The sequence below is a fragment of the Leptosomus discolor genome, chromosome 11, assembly GCF_034619465.1.
Source record: "Leptosomus discolor isolate bLepDis1 chromosome 11, bLepDis1.hap2, whole genome shotgun sequence".
In the NCBI taxonomy this organism is placed as follows: Eukaryota; Metazoa; Chordata; class Aves; order Leptosomiformes; family Leptosomidae; genus Leptosomus; species Leptosomus discolor.
In genome coordinates, this window is record NC_141401.1 from 19,836,243 (window position 1) to 19,851,715 (window position 15,473).

The 15,473-nt window shown below is 40.9% G+C and overlaps 1 protein-coding gene across 1 annotated transcript in view; it reads left to right on the forward strand.

Moving 5' to 3' along the window:
* Nucleotides 1-15,473, forward strand: part of TLN2 (talin 2) — a 113,786-nt gene that overhangs the window by 71,820 nt on the left and 26,493 nt on the right. Inside the window, exons 42-48 of the mRNA XM_086471830.1 lie at nucleotides 811-930; nucleotides 3,490-3,636; nucleotides 5,136-5,302; nucleotides 6,678-6,861; nucleotides 8,933-9,058; nucleotides 9,607-9,723; nucleotides 11,951-12,136. Coding sequence (XP_086327956.1) covers nucleotides 811-930; nucleotides 3,490-3,636; nucleotides 5,136-5,302; nucleotides 6,678-6,861; nucleotides 8,933-9,058; nucleotides 9,607-9,723; nucleotides 11,951-12,136 — 1,047 coding nt within the window. The remainder of the gene's footprint in view (nucleotides 1-810; nucleotides 931-3,489; nucleotides 3,637-5,135; nucleotides 5,303-6,677; nucleotides 6,862-8,932; nucleotides 9,059-9,606; nucleotides 9,724-11,950; nucleotides 12,137-15,473) is intronic.

Consider the following 15,473-nt stretch of genomic DNA (forward strand, 5'->3'; position numbering starts at 1 on the left):
TGTTTACCATAACATGTTTGCCTTTTGACGAATACTTCCATTGCTTGGTTTTTTTAAGAGGGGCAAGGGGACTATTTACATATGCTACAGACAGGATTTTTTACAAAAGTGATTGCTGTTGCAGTCAAGACAGGTTGATGATTCTGCTATTTACGACATTGCAGCTTATTGGCAAACAGTATAAATTTGTCTAAAATTAGTTTTGCCCCAAGGATGGAATTCCAGTGGCTTTTACTAACATAAATTGGAGACAGAAGAAACATCTCTGTTAAAAGGTAGGCTTTTTCTAAAGAGAGATTCAGTTATTTGTACTCACGTTCTACCAAGGCATTCTGCATAGTCCTACCTATTTCTTCTTGGTCCTCTTCCTGTATCTTAGACTTGTTTTGCGCTGGTCCTCAGATTTTTTCCATCTTCATGTTCCCGTGCCAAGCCAGCTGAGGCTGATGTAGGCTAGCTCACCTTTGACATAATAAGGTGGCTGGGACACAGAGAACCTGCTTCCCCACCTGGTCCAAGTAACTGTGTACCTGGCCCCGCTGTGTCAAAGAGTGAATTACCAGCTCTAACTGCTGCTCTTTGATTACCCCGTATGTTCTGCGAGTGCCTGGTTACCGTGACTCTAATAAAGCATGTTTGCTTGGGTTTCCTCATGGAATTCTCGCTGGAGGACAGGTCCCTTACACGGCAAGCAGTTTACCCCATTTCATCAGTGTGGCCAAATGAGTGTGCTTCTGAGCTGGAGTGTATTAACAAATTATTCTCATGCCTGTCATTTTTCTTTTTCTTTTGCCTGTGTTCTTTTTTCAGATGACTAAGTCGGTTACTAACCCAGAAGAGTTGGGAGGACTTGCATCACAAATGACCAATGACTATGGGCATTTGGCTCTCCAGGGCCGAATGGCTGCAGCTACAGCAGAACCAGAGGAGGTCTGCAGTTTTTAGACCCCTTTATTCTCTGTACACGGTGGCGTCAACATGGGTATTCTTTTACTGTAGAGAATACAATAAGTAGAGCTAAGTGACAAGGGGTGTTCACCTCGCTCAGTTGCAGCAACATGCCCGCAGGCATTGCCAAATGCAGTAACATCCCTCAAATGATCAGACAGATAATAGGTTTCGAACCGTTGGGTGATGTGTTTTCTTTCAAACGTCTTTGTGATGGTTCTAAAACAAGGGCAGCGAATGCATTTCCACTGCCTTTGCTTCGTTAGCCCTTTTGTACGCAAGCACTGTCTATACTATGGGTGATCTGTCTGACAGGCAAACAGATGTGCTGCCTCTGGCCCACTGACGCTTGAAACGTGGGTCAGGACAGCCCATCTGTTCCCAGAAGAATTTCATTTGGCCTACGATTGCTTGATTGAAACTGTGACATGAACCAAGTCCGCATTATAGGCATACTTTAGCTATACAGATCTGTCTCTTACAATCTACTATTTTCACTAAAAAACAGACTTTAAGACACAAATTGTATACAGCCAGACAAAACCTCTACTGAATGTTTTTTCATTGGACGGAAAGGAACTGATGAGCTTAGCAAAATTGTGTGTCTTTTCAAAATGTCATGAAATCTTAGAATATCAGCAGTTATTTACATGTATGTGTCCTAAGTAGTTTCCTTCTTACAGTTTGTGGAGGGCTATCTATTTTGGTCTTTGATATTGACCTTTCCTCCTCCAAATATACTCTCTATTCAGTGTGCCTTCACAGGTTGGGGCAGAGCTGCACATAGTACTATGGAGTACATATTTACTCATAACAGACCTCAGTTTTGCCACTGCTCATCTGCATGGGTGTATAGCGACAGGAATTAGGATTTACTATGAAATATTTTCAGTGAACGTTCAGAACTTCAAATCGGCTTCACTTCGGTTTCTCTTCGGCCCTGCTGTTGTGCTCAATACATGTGACTTGTCTACGGAACAAGGGTTCTCCTAGCAGTGCTATGAATCGGCAGGTTTTTAAGAACACTTAGGGACTATGTAACATTTTACTTCATAAGTGTGGCTTTTCATGCTACAAGGCTTGTTATAAGAATTACCCAATCAAAGAACAGAAACCTTTTGACAAACCCCCAGTCCAGCTTCAGGAAGAAACAGCTTGCGATAACAGTGGACAATTCTGCAGATCGGGACAGAACCTCCTAAATTACTTGGGGCTTTCGCTTACAGATAACTTGCAAATACAAAGAAAACTCTTAATTATTTCCTACATAGCTTTCCTTCGATCTCATCTGTTTGGATGAATTGCAAGCTTATATATGCTTTTTTTTTTTTTTTTTCATCTTGCCTGTAAGTGATTTCAAGTATAACCTCCTGTCCTGAAGGTGAGATGCAGGCAACCAGTAGGAGTACAGGTATCTTTTGCTGACAGGACATCTTTTGTACCTCAGAGTCAGAATACGATGCAGGAGAAGCAGGTTCCCCGTGCAGTCTCACAGGCCTCATGCTAACAGAGGAATACAGACTACTCGCCTCAGTTGCGTTAACCTGTTACAGTTTGCTGCATATTCTCTGAGCACAGTTACAGAAATCCTTTCACCTCCCTTCTCATTACATGCCTCTGGTTATGGAGCATAGACAAACTTTGTCAATATGGGGTAAGAGGGTATCTCACCATCACCAGATGTATCAGATTATCTAGATAAAAGACCTTCAGAAAGTTTTTGACTTTGTAATTATGTTCCACCACTGATAGACTACTTGAGTGTTTCATGCTCAGTAGCACGTGAAGAGCGATGGCTTGCATTTGGCTTGAAACTGTAAAACTGAATTACCATTTCTGCACGTTACTTTCTGCCTGAAGTTGAAATAATTCCATTTGTGATACTAATGGCTGTGATTCCTGCTTACTTATTAATCCCAATACACACCTCTGTGCCTAAGTACGTGCAGGTACTAAAACTACCGTGTATTTCTAAAGAGGGATCACACAGCTTATGCTGGAGCATTATTAATAAATCAGAAGTGGCGAGGGCAGGATTTTCCACGTTTCAGCGCTCTGGATGTACGTGGTCAGTTCTGGACACTTGAGTCTCTGTGCAAGGTTCAAAACCGACCAACTAGAGTCATATTCCCTTTGACTCAGTTTCAGCAGTGTAGAGTAAATGTGTACTTTTTACCCATTGTACGTACCTTGAATACAGCTCATGCTGACAGTACGGTTCTGGAGATGAAGTAGTGTTACTCGGATGTGGTGAAGTTGTGCGTGCTTGTATTGCGTACGCTTGACTTGGGTACATGCCTTATGCCTTCCCTTTCCTGGGGTCCGGTTCACTACTGCTCCTGTTTCATCAGTAAGCCTTTTGTAGGGTTGTGGTACATGAGTATTACATCTGTCCTTGTTTTCTGAACTCTGCAGAGAGTATAGCGATGGGCAGAATATTGGTAATAAAGATTCACTAGAGTAACCGTGTTTCCATTTGTCTTGACACAATGTACCAGCATGACGTTTATTTATTCACTTTGTACCTCCTTTACCATCTAGATAGGATTCCAGATCAGGACTAGGGTGCAAGAACTCGGCCATGGTTGTATCTTTCTTGTGCAAAAAGCTGGAGCTCTGCAGATTTGCCCTACAGACAGCTACACCAAAAGGGAGTTGATAGAATGCGCTCGTGCTGTCACGGAAAAGGTAAGACATCCCTCTATGTTGCCCCACGATGTTTGTCTACTAAGCTTCCCCAGAGAGTAAACAAGTCAAATAGTTTGGGTTCAGGAAATTTTATTATTTTTTTTACCTTCCCATTATAGTGCAATATTGGCTGAATTACACCAAGCTCTTAGTTTTCTTTCAAATGTTCGGTGCAGTTCATGTGCTAGATTAGCCCATGATTAGCCCTTGCTTGTGGCTAGTAATAAAACTTCAGCCTCATACCAGAGGAAGACTGGTCCAAAACTAATCCCTCAGACATGAGAGGTGGCACTTGTGCCTTATGAGACACTCCCTTGGAAATATTAAGTCCACAAGGATGGCCACAGTTACCGAGAAGAGGCTGGCTGATGACACATGATGTCATGTAGTGACATTTTCTCCTTTTAAGACTGGGCGAAGCTAACACACTTAGAACTGTCCTTTCAAACTGTCCGGGGTTTCTTGGTCTTTGGAAATGTCCCCTTCAAACAGATGGCCTGAGTAGCTCGGCTTTGCTGAACCTTTTTGACAGCCCCTCTCTCCTTTTGTTGGGCAGAAACATTGAGAGTCAAATGTCAGTTGCTCTTAGGTTTCACCAGACATCACTTGTCCAGCCTGTGTTAATGTGCTCTCAGCTGTACAAATTTTCCACCATGTCGTGCCCCAGAAGTATCAGCAATTCCAAATTTAGGCAGGGATAGACAGTGTCTGTAAGAAAAACTAAAGCTGCTAAGGAGAGTAATAGTGAATCATGGGGACAACCTATTCGGGGACAGCTCTGAATCCGAACAGAACGTCAGGAAGAACCGCACTGTTAGAAGTCAGTATACGTAGCCCTAGATGTGGATCCGTTCTTGCAAAAGCAGAATTTAGTGCGGAGTATGGCATGAGAACAGCATACCAGCTGCAGAGCTTTGTAAGTACGATGTTAGTCAGATGAAATTGAGATCTGTAGCTTTTTTAGTGATCAGAAATGTTGCTAGATATATTGTCCTTCTATAATTTTCTATTTATATAATATTTAGTGTCTGGGTTCAGAGAGTCTATACTTTCTATTTCTCTGATGTTAAAGTTTATATCGGTGTACTGTACATGACTCCTGGGGTGCTGTTTATTTGCACATGTTTGGGAAAAACCAGTAGCTCTTGTCTCTGACATTTATCCTGGCAGAAGTTCACTACTTTACCTCTGACTGGTATTTGAAGGGAGTTTTAACTGATGTGCTTCACCCTATGATGAACAGATCGCTTCATTCTGTCTGGAAAGGGGACTTCCTATCTGAAGTCCCCTTTAATTTGAGACAGTCTTTAGTTGTCACAATGACTACTGCACAAAGAGAGCAAATAAGGGAAAGGGGAAGGAGAGGTTTATTAAAGTTTGCGAAATGACACCGTGGAATGAATTTGCATTGTTGATTCCAGTCACGTTAGCGAGCTCACTTAACATCCCATAACAAGGCTTTCTTTCAATGACTGCTTGTTGCTTTATGTCATTTCCAGGTCTCCTTAGTTTTGTCTGCCCTTCAAGCAGGAAACAAAGGCACGCAAGCCTGTATTACTGCCGCTAGTGCCGTGTCTGGGATTATTGCAGATCTAGACACAACTATCATGTTTGCTACTGCTGGAACCCTTAATGCTGAGAACAATGAATCATTTGCAGACCACAGGTCAGTGTAACTGGAAAAGATTGAAGAGCACATGCACAGGGGAGCAGTTGAACTGGCAGAAGTGACCAGCATGTGGAGATCAATTTTTTGCCTTTCTAGATGCCCATGAATGAAATTGAATGAGGCAGTGGAGTGAGAAGTAGGAAAATGAGGCTATTGATAGAGAACAGCAAACTTCACTTTGGTTATTTCTGTGAGGAAAGAATTTTAAAAAGCTGTGCAACATCTACCAAGAGCACTTCCAACAGTAGCACTGTTTTGGCTTTTTTTGTTTTTATTCAAGCTGTCTCATTGCAGGGACTACACGCACTGTTATTCCAGTAGCGAAAATTAGCTGTCCGTGACAAGGAAGAGGAATCTGCTGTACACTTTGTCCCAACAGCTGTTCTTCACTGACTGGCTGTTTGTCTTGCTAAATCACGCTTATGGTTAATGCTGTGGTGGATAGCAGAGATGGAAACGGCACAGCTATGCCATGCATTTTCCCCTTTGGCAGAGATAAGCCCAGTTTCCCTTCAAGTAGCATCTGCCACAAAATAATCCCACAGCATTTTTCATCACGTTAAGAGATTTGTAGCATCTGACTGTTACTTCCTTTGCTGTAAAACCCAGGGCTTCACAGCCTAGACACTGACTTACTGCTTCGCAGCCTACTTGCCCTACGTGACAGTCACGTGGCCAGCATTTATGTCCCACCTTGCCAGCTGCTCAGGAAAGAGGAAAGATGCAATGCTATGTAAGTTGCTGCCGTTCTGCAGAGTGAAAGTCAAGGATTTTCATACCAGTGTCATTAAGTTCTAGGCTGACATTTTATATTAATATGGTTCTAGTTGTCAATTAACTTCTCTTGTTTGTGAAGTGCATACTCAAAATGGTTTCTTCTTTTACCCAAATGTTGCTTTGAATTTGTTGTCCTGACCTGTCAAAACATGTATTTGCAGGGGGGAACCCTGACTAGGTCACATTCTCTGTTCCTTTCGCCATTCTTGCTACAGCCTTCCTCCCAAGTCATTATTTTTGTTTCCTTACAATATGCTGATTAAGATGGAAGTTTGACAGCTGTTACTTACCTCACAGCATGGCCAGATTTTCTTTCAGTGTTAAAAGGCAGTGCTGTCTTCTGCTACTGCCCTACCACATTTCTTTTCAAGATGTGGTCATTTTAATAAACCACTGTGCATCTATCCCAAAATACAATGCTACTGTTTTAATAGTTGTCTTGGGTTTTTTTGTTTTCTTTTTTAACTCACAACCTGGTCTGTGGTATATTGCCATGAGCAGACACTGGCATGATGACTTACATCAGCTCTTTTACGTAGCTGTTAGTCACCATGACATTGAAAAACATGGGGGTTTTCCTCTTTTTTTGCTACAGGGAAAATATCCTGAAAACAGCAAAAGCTTTAGTTGAAGATACAAAATTGTTGGTTTCTGGTGCTGCCTCGAGTCAGGACAAACTGGCCCAAGCAGCTCAGTCATCAGCGAACACCATCACTCAGCTTGCTGAGGTAGTAAAATTGGGAGCTGCTAGCTTGGGCTCCGGTGATCCTGAAACACAGGTGAGATGTTTTGAGATTTTTTTTCTGAGAGACCAGAGACTGTTCTTGATTGATAAGACTTTGTGGGGCTTCTACTCTTAAGCAACATAATAGGGTTCATCTCTTCTGGGCCTTTTCTGGGTTTACTCAGACATCACTCTTTTTAGAATACAATCAAGAGGTTAAAGCATTGAGTGGAACTAGACAGGCCTTTGTGTAACACTTTTGCTTTTATTTCATGGATGTGTTCCAGCTGTGATGCTTTTGGCAAAGCATTTGTCTTATTTTTACTAAGTTGTGATTGGACCCCTGACTCATCCCATTTTTGTTCTAAAGAGCTTGTGTGACTTTAAAGCTACTTACCCAGCTTACAACTGGGCCACGCACTGTGTGTCACTTGTGTGGTCTAAGCTCTTGCATTCCCTAGCTGTATCTGAGTTGGTTTTCATTTAAATCAGTAACTTCAGCCTTCAGTGTAGATTATCTCAAATATTTCTTCAGTTGTTTGTTTGGATCTTGGCGAGATGGAGGTTGGCAAGCGTATTGCAGATGTGCCTGTGGTGGTACCGAATTACTTTGAAAAAGGCTGCTTGTTTGCATAATGCTCTGAAAGGGAAGTGTGTTCTGTTTTGCTTGACCTGTATGACGGACTAAACTTCTGAGATGTTCCTCTGTTCCTCTGTAGGAAAATACTGCTGGAAACACTCTTTCACTTTTTTGCCGCCCCCCCCCCCCCCCCTTTTTTTTAAGAAAACCCCAGGATTTCCATGAACTAGCAACATTTGCAAAACATTTATCACACATTGTTTTTCTCTGTATGTAGAAGGCAAGAATACAGTACTTGGAATAAAAGCTTGTTGTGCAGAAATAATAATTTATTTGGAGCAATTTTATATTGCCAGTTTGAAATTGTAAGTGCATCACGTGTCCTAAATGGAGCATTTCTAAAAGCTTTAGCACACGATACTGTCACAACATTTTTCCCTAGCGGCAACACTTACTTTACCTGGTGCGATAGAGTTTTAGTTGTCTTACACTGCAAGCTACCATAAAACATAGGTGGCTGGACAACAGAGAATCACATCAGTCTGTCCTGTGTCTCAGATTATTTTCTTATTTCTATGGTCAAAGACCTTCCGAGCTACCAAAAGCTAAATAAACTTTTCAGGAAAAGCAAAGAGTTCATTTCTATATAATTTAGTGAACTACAAACACAAAGGAAAGAGGCTGTTTTCATATTATTTATAATGCTACAGAAATGCAGTTATTGAGAAGTGATTGATCCAAACTTTTTTTTTCTCTGAACTTTCTCATTTTTCATGCATCTTTCAATGCATTTTCATTACAATGAACTTCTCTGCATTCCAGCAAAATACTTAAAACATCTGATTTTCTACTAGTGGAAAGGGCAAAGGAGAAGGGTTTGGAGGAAAGAATTATTCCAATAATACTCTAAAATAACTAATACTGTTGTAGTGTCTGTATTTTGTCTAGGACATCTGTCTGAGCTTGGGTTTAGGAGGCAGTATCTCCAGATTTGACTTTTCCTGACTTTAAGGCCAACCAAGTTATTCAACGTTTAATTCTGTGAGCCTTTTACGGAGGCTCAACTTCCTTTTCCTGGAAGAAAGTCTCCCTCTAACACCTAGCCATAGCACGTACATTTGATCTTTCAGTCAATGGTTTCAGAATTGATACATAACTGTAGCATTAGACTATAAGCTTATAATCAATCTGTTTTCTTGCTCTCGTCCCATTTGCACCCAAAGGGTGAAGGACATGGAGAAAAGTAAACCTCCTCTTAGGGAACCTCAGAGGAAGGAAATCCTACCTACAATCAGCATTTCAATTTCTTCACAGGAAATAGTCATTTTTATAGATTCTAACCAGTTATATGAAATACTGTAGCTATCAACACAGCTTTTCTTCTTCCAGAATATTACATGTCTTACTGGTGTAGAGGGAGGGTTGTCCTATTTGTGTACAGGTAGTAAGTAGATTTTAGGGTTTTTTAGCTGTGTTCTAAAAGTCACGCCCTCATCCAGGCTAGTGTTTCTTGCCTGAGGCTTATGGCTATTTCTCCTTCCTATAGGTTGTCCTGATCAATGCTATCAAGGATGTTGCAAAGGCCCTTTCTGATCTCATTGGTGCTACCAAAGGAGCTGCCAGCAAACCAGCAGATGATCCATCCATGTACCAGCTGAAAGGCGCTGCCAAGGTAAAACCTTACTCTTACACTTTATTTGCAAGTATCTGTGCAATAATACTTCTTAGGCATGCGAAACTTAGGATTTCAGCGATTTCTGATTGCCTGAAATCTCATCTCTTTCTTTGTTTCATTATCATCCTGGGATGATACAGAAAAATAAGACGACACTATTGAGTTTCCATGACGCTATCAGTTTTTGTAGGCTGTCAGGTGTGGGAAGAAAAGACACTAATGTAATCACTCTGTATAAGACACCTACACTGGAAATATTGTGCATTTTCCATTTTTTTTGTTAAAATTCTTGCTAGAACACTCACGCTTAGGATGCTATCGCTTTGCAGGTAGTTATGTTACATTTCTGCAACTTACAGTTGGCCAACTGGCCAACAGGAGAGTTGGCATTTTGTCCCGTAACAAGGACAGTTAAATGAAGCCTCTTAAGCCCTATTAGTAGTAGTAAGGCTAGCCAGGTTCAGTTGCCTTGCTTCATTCCCTGCTCTCTCTGAAAAATAGGAGGAAGGAATCACGTATTTTTGTCTTCACCTCTTTTTCTTCAGGTGATGGTAACAAATGTCACATCGCTTTTGAAGACTGTTAAAGCAGTAGAAGATGAAGCTACTCGAGGGACAAGAGCTCTTGAGGCCACGATTGAGTACATCAAGCAGGAACTCACGGTACAGAACAGAATAGCCATACATGGCAGTTTTTGAAAGTATGCTCTTACACTGTAACCAGCCTGCCCAGGCACTCCTCCTCAAGCTATGCTTCACTGCCTTGCAGGGTGTTGGATGCAGTTTGGTTCTCTCAACCTGTTGCACATCGTCTCTGAAAGTACAATTTCAGTGCCACTTCAGCCTATCTGCTTTCAGACGTTACTAGTCCCCGCTTTGAGATCTGAGCTGCTGCTGTCATGTACAAACCTGGAACAACTGCTTTGTTCTTTAGACATGAAGCTTTAAGTACGGGTATTCTTTTCGAAGTCCAGTGCTGTTCACGTTTTTTGATCCTGGCTTTGGTGACATCTCCTCTGCATCTTAGCCATACTGCACCTGCAGTTTAATCTTGTTTCTAGTTTTCCTTTAGTGGGAAATGACACTACCAGTGATGCATAGCCTGCTATCTGATACTCTGTCTGAGCAGGAATTAACAACAGTATGGAATTATTTCCCAAATTAGGTGTTAGACCATGACAATTGTTTTCCTTCCTCTTTATGATACAAAAATATAGCCTCCAGCTGAAGCTTTCAGTTATTTCTTTTACTAGTGCACTAGTCAGTGACATGAATTAATACCTGCACGTTCGTGAAGAAGCCTGATTTTTCTCTCCTTCCTTTACTTGCAGTCCATTTTTGTAAAAAAAACCCATAGACACAGTCATCTGTAGAAGATACTGTGTTGTATAGCCTGTGGGTTAACCATTCTTACACTCTAGCTGCACTGGCACAATTTTGCCTTGTCAAGTGATCTCCATAAAATGTCTATGTTTCATTGCTGCTGTAATGAAGAAATAGCTCTTGTTTATTTTTTTTTTTTCAATTTTTAATTATCTGCATGTAGTTGTTGGGAATTCGTACAGTGTCTGCAATGGTAAAAACTTCTGATTCAGTACCTGATCAAGAATGTTCTGTGCAATATCTAGTGCAGATCACTGTTGTGTATCCTCACAAAGGCCAGGCTAAGTTACATAAGTTCCTATAACTCTGATCTAAAACCTGTCCAAATCTCTCCTTGAAGCATTGTGTATTATCACATCTGCTTTCTTAATCTGGTTGGTATCTCTTTGAAATATTCCTCCTCTTCCTTTTCCTTTTGCTTGGAATGAGTCTGTGGTGGTGGTATCATTTATTTCATGGGGAGAAAAGTGGAGTATTAGGAGAGGGTCAAGAGGAACCAAGGATGGCACGTATGTGCTCAAGAAAATGCATCAGGCTTGACTTGGAACTCCAGGGACTGAATCAAGCGATGTTGAGGGATGTCCTTCACATATTTAACTAGACTGTATTTGTTAGCATCGCTTCCATTTCTGGAGTGAGGAAGTGAAAAACTGATGAACTGGGAGCATGGGATAAACCAGGCTCCCTCCTGTCCAGGCATTTGCATTCTGTAACCACTAGACTGCTTAGATTGCACTGCGTGTAGTCGAGAAACCTCTCCTGATTGATTGTGCACTCCGAATTGCCCCTGCACAGTAAAACAGTGGCAGGCAAATCGAGACTAAAGCTTGGGAAAAGGAAATATAAAAGTAAGGTCACCCAGCTCTTATCACCTACATCTTACCATAGCTCAGGTACTCCAGTATGCATGAGACTAGTGCATAGTGTCAGATAATTTGAACTGTTTTCACACAATTCACCCTGCAAAACTGTAACTTTAGGTTTCTACGGGAGACTAAGTATAGCATAAGAGACAATGCTCCACCTCTGCTTTTTTAAGAGACATTTGAATACTTTATTGATGTTCTCAGTCTGTCCTGCAGTGTGCTATCAACAAGGGCTTGGTAGGGCCCAGCCTTTGCAGGGAAAGGATCATGTGAGTAGACTAGCCTAAGCAGCAGTCAGGATGACAAAAACAATATCATTCAAGGAATTGTAATTCTTTTGATCCTGTATCACTCTGAACAGCTGTCTGTAACAAACTGTCATCCAGGTGGTTAAAGCGCAGATGAGATGAATGGGTTAACCTTTTTTGTATGCTCCCCTCAGCTTATTGTTTCTCTCTGCTGTCTGTAGGTGAGCAGGCTTATCAGGCCCAGGCTCATGACAGGCAAGAATGATTCAAGTACTCCAAATATGATTCTAATTTCCTGCTGTTCAAAGGCTGCCTCCATTTGCTGCCTCTTTCCTGTGGTGGTTCTGCTTTGACTTGAATGGTATCAGGCTTTCCTTCTGCTTTCACTTTTAGGTGTTTCAGTCAAGCGAGGTTCCAGAAAAGACATCATCACCTGAAGAATCAATCCGGATGACGAAAGGAATCACCATGGCAACTGCCAAAGCTGTTGCAGCTGGGAACTCATGCAGACAGGAGGATGTGATTGCTACAGCAAATCTGAGCCGCAAAGCAGTAGCTGACATGCTAACAGCTTGTAAGGTAAAGATTCACTTCCTTGCCTAAGATTGATTTTATTTTTTTGTGTGTGTGTGCCTCTAAATCTCTTGAATGTGATAGTTTCTATTCAGTTTCTTTGTATTAATGCTCTGCTTTTCAGATGAGAGAGTTAATGGTTATGGTAATTTCAAGGGAACATCTCTCTCAGAAAGGATTTTCTGTGCTATGCCCCCCAAAAAAAGCAGCAGCACTAATATTGACAATTTTCTTTTTGTGGAAATTGAAGTTTTATTTGACCTGAAAATTCCTAGTTTTCAGTCTCCTATTACACTGGAAAGCAAATTATCTGTGCTGGTAGTAGAATATACAAATAATTCTGTGGTCACAGATATGATTTCAATATTTCTAGGAACAGTGAAAGGAATGGTGGAGGGAATCACTATGGTCTATTTTTAATAGTCCTTTCCCCCCTAATCAAACCTGTCAGTTTGCTCCAATTTCTTCTGTGCTTTTCAAAAATGTGTTTTGCATTTGCACTAAAAATATTGGTACCCTGTTTTCTACACTTGCTTGAGCTAGACAACTTTCAAAAACTGACCTGCAAAACTAGGGAGAAAGTATGTGTCATGTAAATGGCTATTAAGCCATTTGACTTTGTTCTGGTAATAAAAAAAGATCTAGGCATAAATAAAAACAAAGGGGGGTCAAAAATATCTAATTCCTTTTGGTCTTCAGCAGTAACACAAAAGTGCCTTTGCCCGCACATTATATGTCATTACATTTGCCTTTACATGTATGGAAGATGACAGAAAAATAATGCTGGTCTCTGTGAGGTGTCTGATTTTCAGTATTTCAGTATCTGCCTGTGTCAGTCCAAGATTAATTTTTAGCCTAATACTGCCCAGATGGAAGGGTTAATTTTGTTTTAAAAATGATCCTCGTACAAAAATGCAAGTTATATTAGAACTTAGAACTGAATATATATAGAAAACCATTGAATGACACTTTTTATTTTAACTTAGTTTTCTGACAGTTTTTAGTGTCTGACCATTCCTGACCACTTTGCATGCTTAAAATTTTCATTCTGTCCCCTCCACTTCACAAACTCAGGTCAACAAAACAAAGCAGCTCTAATTTGCACGGGAAAATTAAACAACTGTGCTACTTACATGAGAGCTACCATAGCTTCATATGTCTTAAGTACAGTCCAGTTAATTGAAACTTCGAAGGGAGACTAAGAACTGAACAGTTCATAGTTTTGCAACGTTCTGACCAATCAATTCAGGCACAAATTCAGGTGCTGAGGTGCACTGAATCTCCTTTGTCACTTGCAAGTGGCTACTGCAGACACATTTTTGTTTGTGTCTCCAAACAGGCAGCAAATTCTCAGGAACAGAATCCTCTTGTTTCCAAAAATGTTATAAACACACTCACATGCACAATATACAGCCCGATAAGTAATTTTGAACATTTAATTATGAACATTCACCTTTTTGTTTACGTTTGCTCCCAGTTAATTTAATGGTTTTGGAGTTCATGCATTGCAAGTGGCCAACAGGATGAAACTTCCTGCAAACTGAACAATGGAGGTCTGGGGTTCTGCAAAAGCATTTGTGATCTCCCAGAGAATTACCTGCACAAAGCAAGCAATCTACAGAAGGAAAGTGGCTGGGAATCATTTTACTTATCTGTAAAGATACACTGACAAGGAGTAAGATCTAGTTTTATCTTGTCTAGCCTTCCTAAAAATTAAGAGCAGTTATTGGACAAACAGGAATAAAAGTCTCCAGGTACACTAATTTCGTGCACTATCTAAAATGCGTGACAAAATAGCCATGTCATATAACAAAGCTTTTAAATATTCGGCTTGTACCAGACTTTACTTAGAAAAACCTGTTTCTATAAATTTTGCTCAGAGACTTAGAAGTCTTATGCCATGAATTTCTACAAATTGATTGTGCATGGCATTTCCATGATAAGCCACATCCCTTGAATTCTAGGGCTAGGAGTCTGCAGTCTTAGTCTCACTATGCTGTAAAAGCGGTGCAATGCGGTGCAACTTGGGTTTTGTGATATTTGACAAGTACTGGAAGGGTTTCCAGCATGGTTAAGCTAGCCTGTACAACAGGCACTGTCAAATAATTTTGATGTCCTTAGGGCTAAGACAATCATATGTGAATAGGATCTATGGTAGAATTATACAGAACATAGCTTGGACTTCCCTGGTGTCAGGAATTTAAATTTAAGTTCTATTCCATTGCCAGCAGCTTAAGGCAAGTAGTAGAAGGGATTTGACTTATTAGCAGTTATATATATGCTTGTGCTTGTTCTGCTATACATGAATTTGCAGTGTTCATTACTAATTCTATGCTTATAAGTAGATGCCATTTCAAAAGACAATGACGTTGATCACTGTGGGATATAATGAACCAAGACAACTCTCATTACAGTCGGTGGAAACACTGTAATTACATTTACTGAAGGTTAGAGCAGGCCCTAAGATAATAACAATTTCTGTCTTTATTACCTATTTGTATAAAATAATGACTGTGCAGTAAGTAACCTGCACATAATATCACTATTTTTAATGGTTGCCGTTGGAAAGGAAACAGGTACAAAACACCATCAAAAGCATAGAAAATAGTTAAAGTGAGTAATGACTTTGATCGTTACAGAGCCAGAAGATTGAGGGAAACAATTATTCACCTTTTCTCGGCACTCATAAGACTGCATCTAGAATACTGTGTTCAGTTTTGGGCTCCCCAAAAGAAGAAGGGCATTGATCAAACTGGAATGAGCTCAGCAGAGCCCACCCAGACACTTGGGGCTGGAGCACAGGCCCCATGAGGAGATGCTGAAAAGCTGCCTGTTCAGCCTGGAGAAGAGGTGGCTTTGGGGCGAGCTCACAGCAGCCCTCTAAAACCTGCCAGGAGACTGCTGAGAGGAGACAGTGTTGGGCTATTTACTTGAGGTGCATGGCAGGGGAATGAAACACAATGCTCAAAAATTGAACCATAGTAACTACCTGTTATTGCACTGTGGGAATAATTAAACATTGGGACAGGGACCTAAAGAGGATATGAAATCTCTGTCTTTGGAGGTTTTCAAAGACCTAAGCGGTCTGGTTTGAATCTAATGTTGACCCAGCTTTAGGCAGGAGGCTGGGCTATGTGAATTCTCCAAGTTCCTTCAAACAACACTGATTGTTTGACTCTGACTATCTCAGTACATTTTACCTCCACAAGTTACTCATCACTGATGGGTAGAAGTTGTAGTACCAGAGTCAAGTAGTGCTTGCTGCCTTACTGTTTTGAAAGCACACGGAGAGAAAATGAGGGCTGATGGTGAAGAGAAGCCTCGGCAGCTTCAGCAGGCTTTC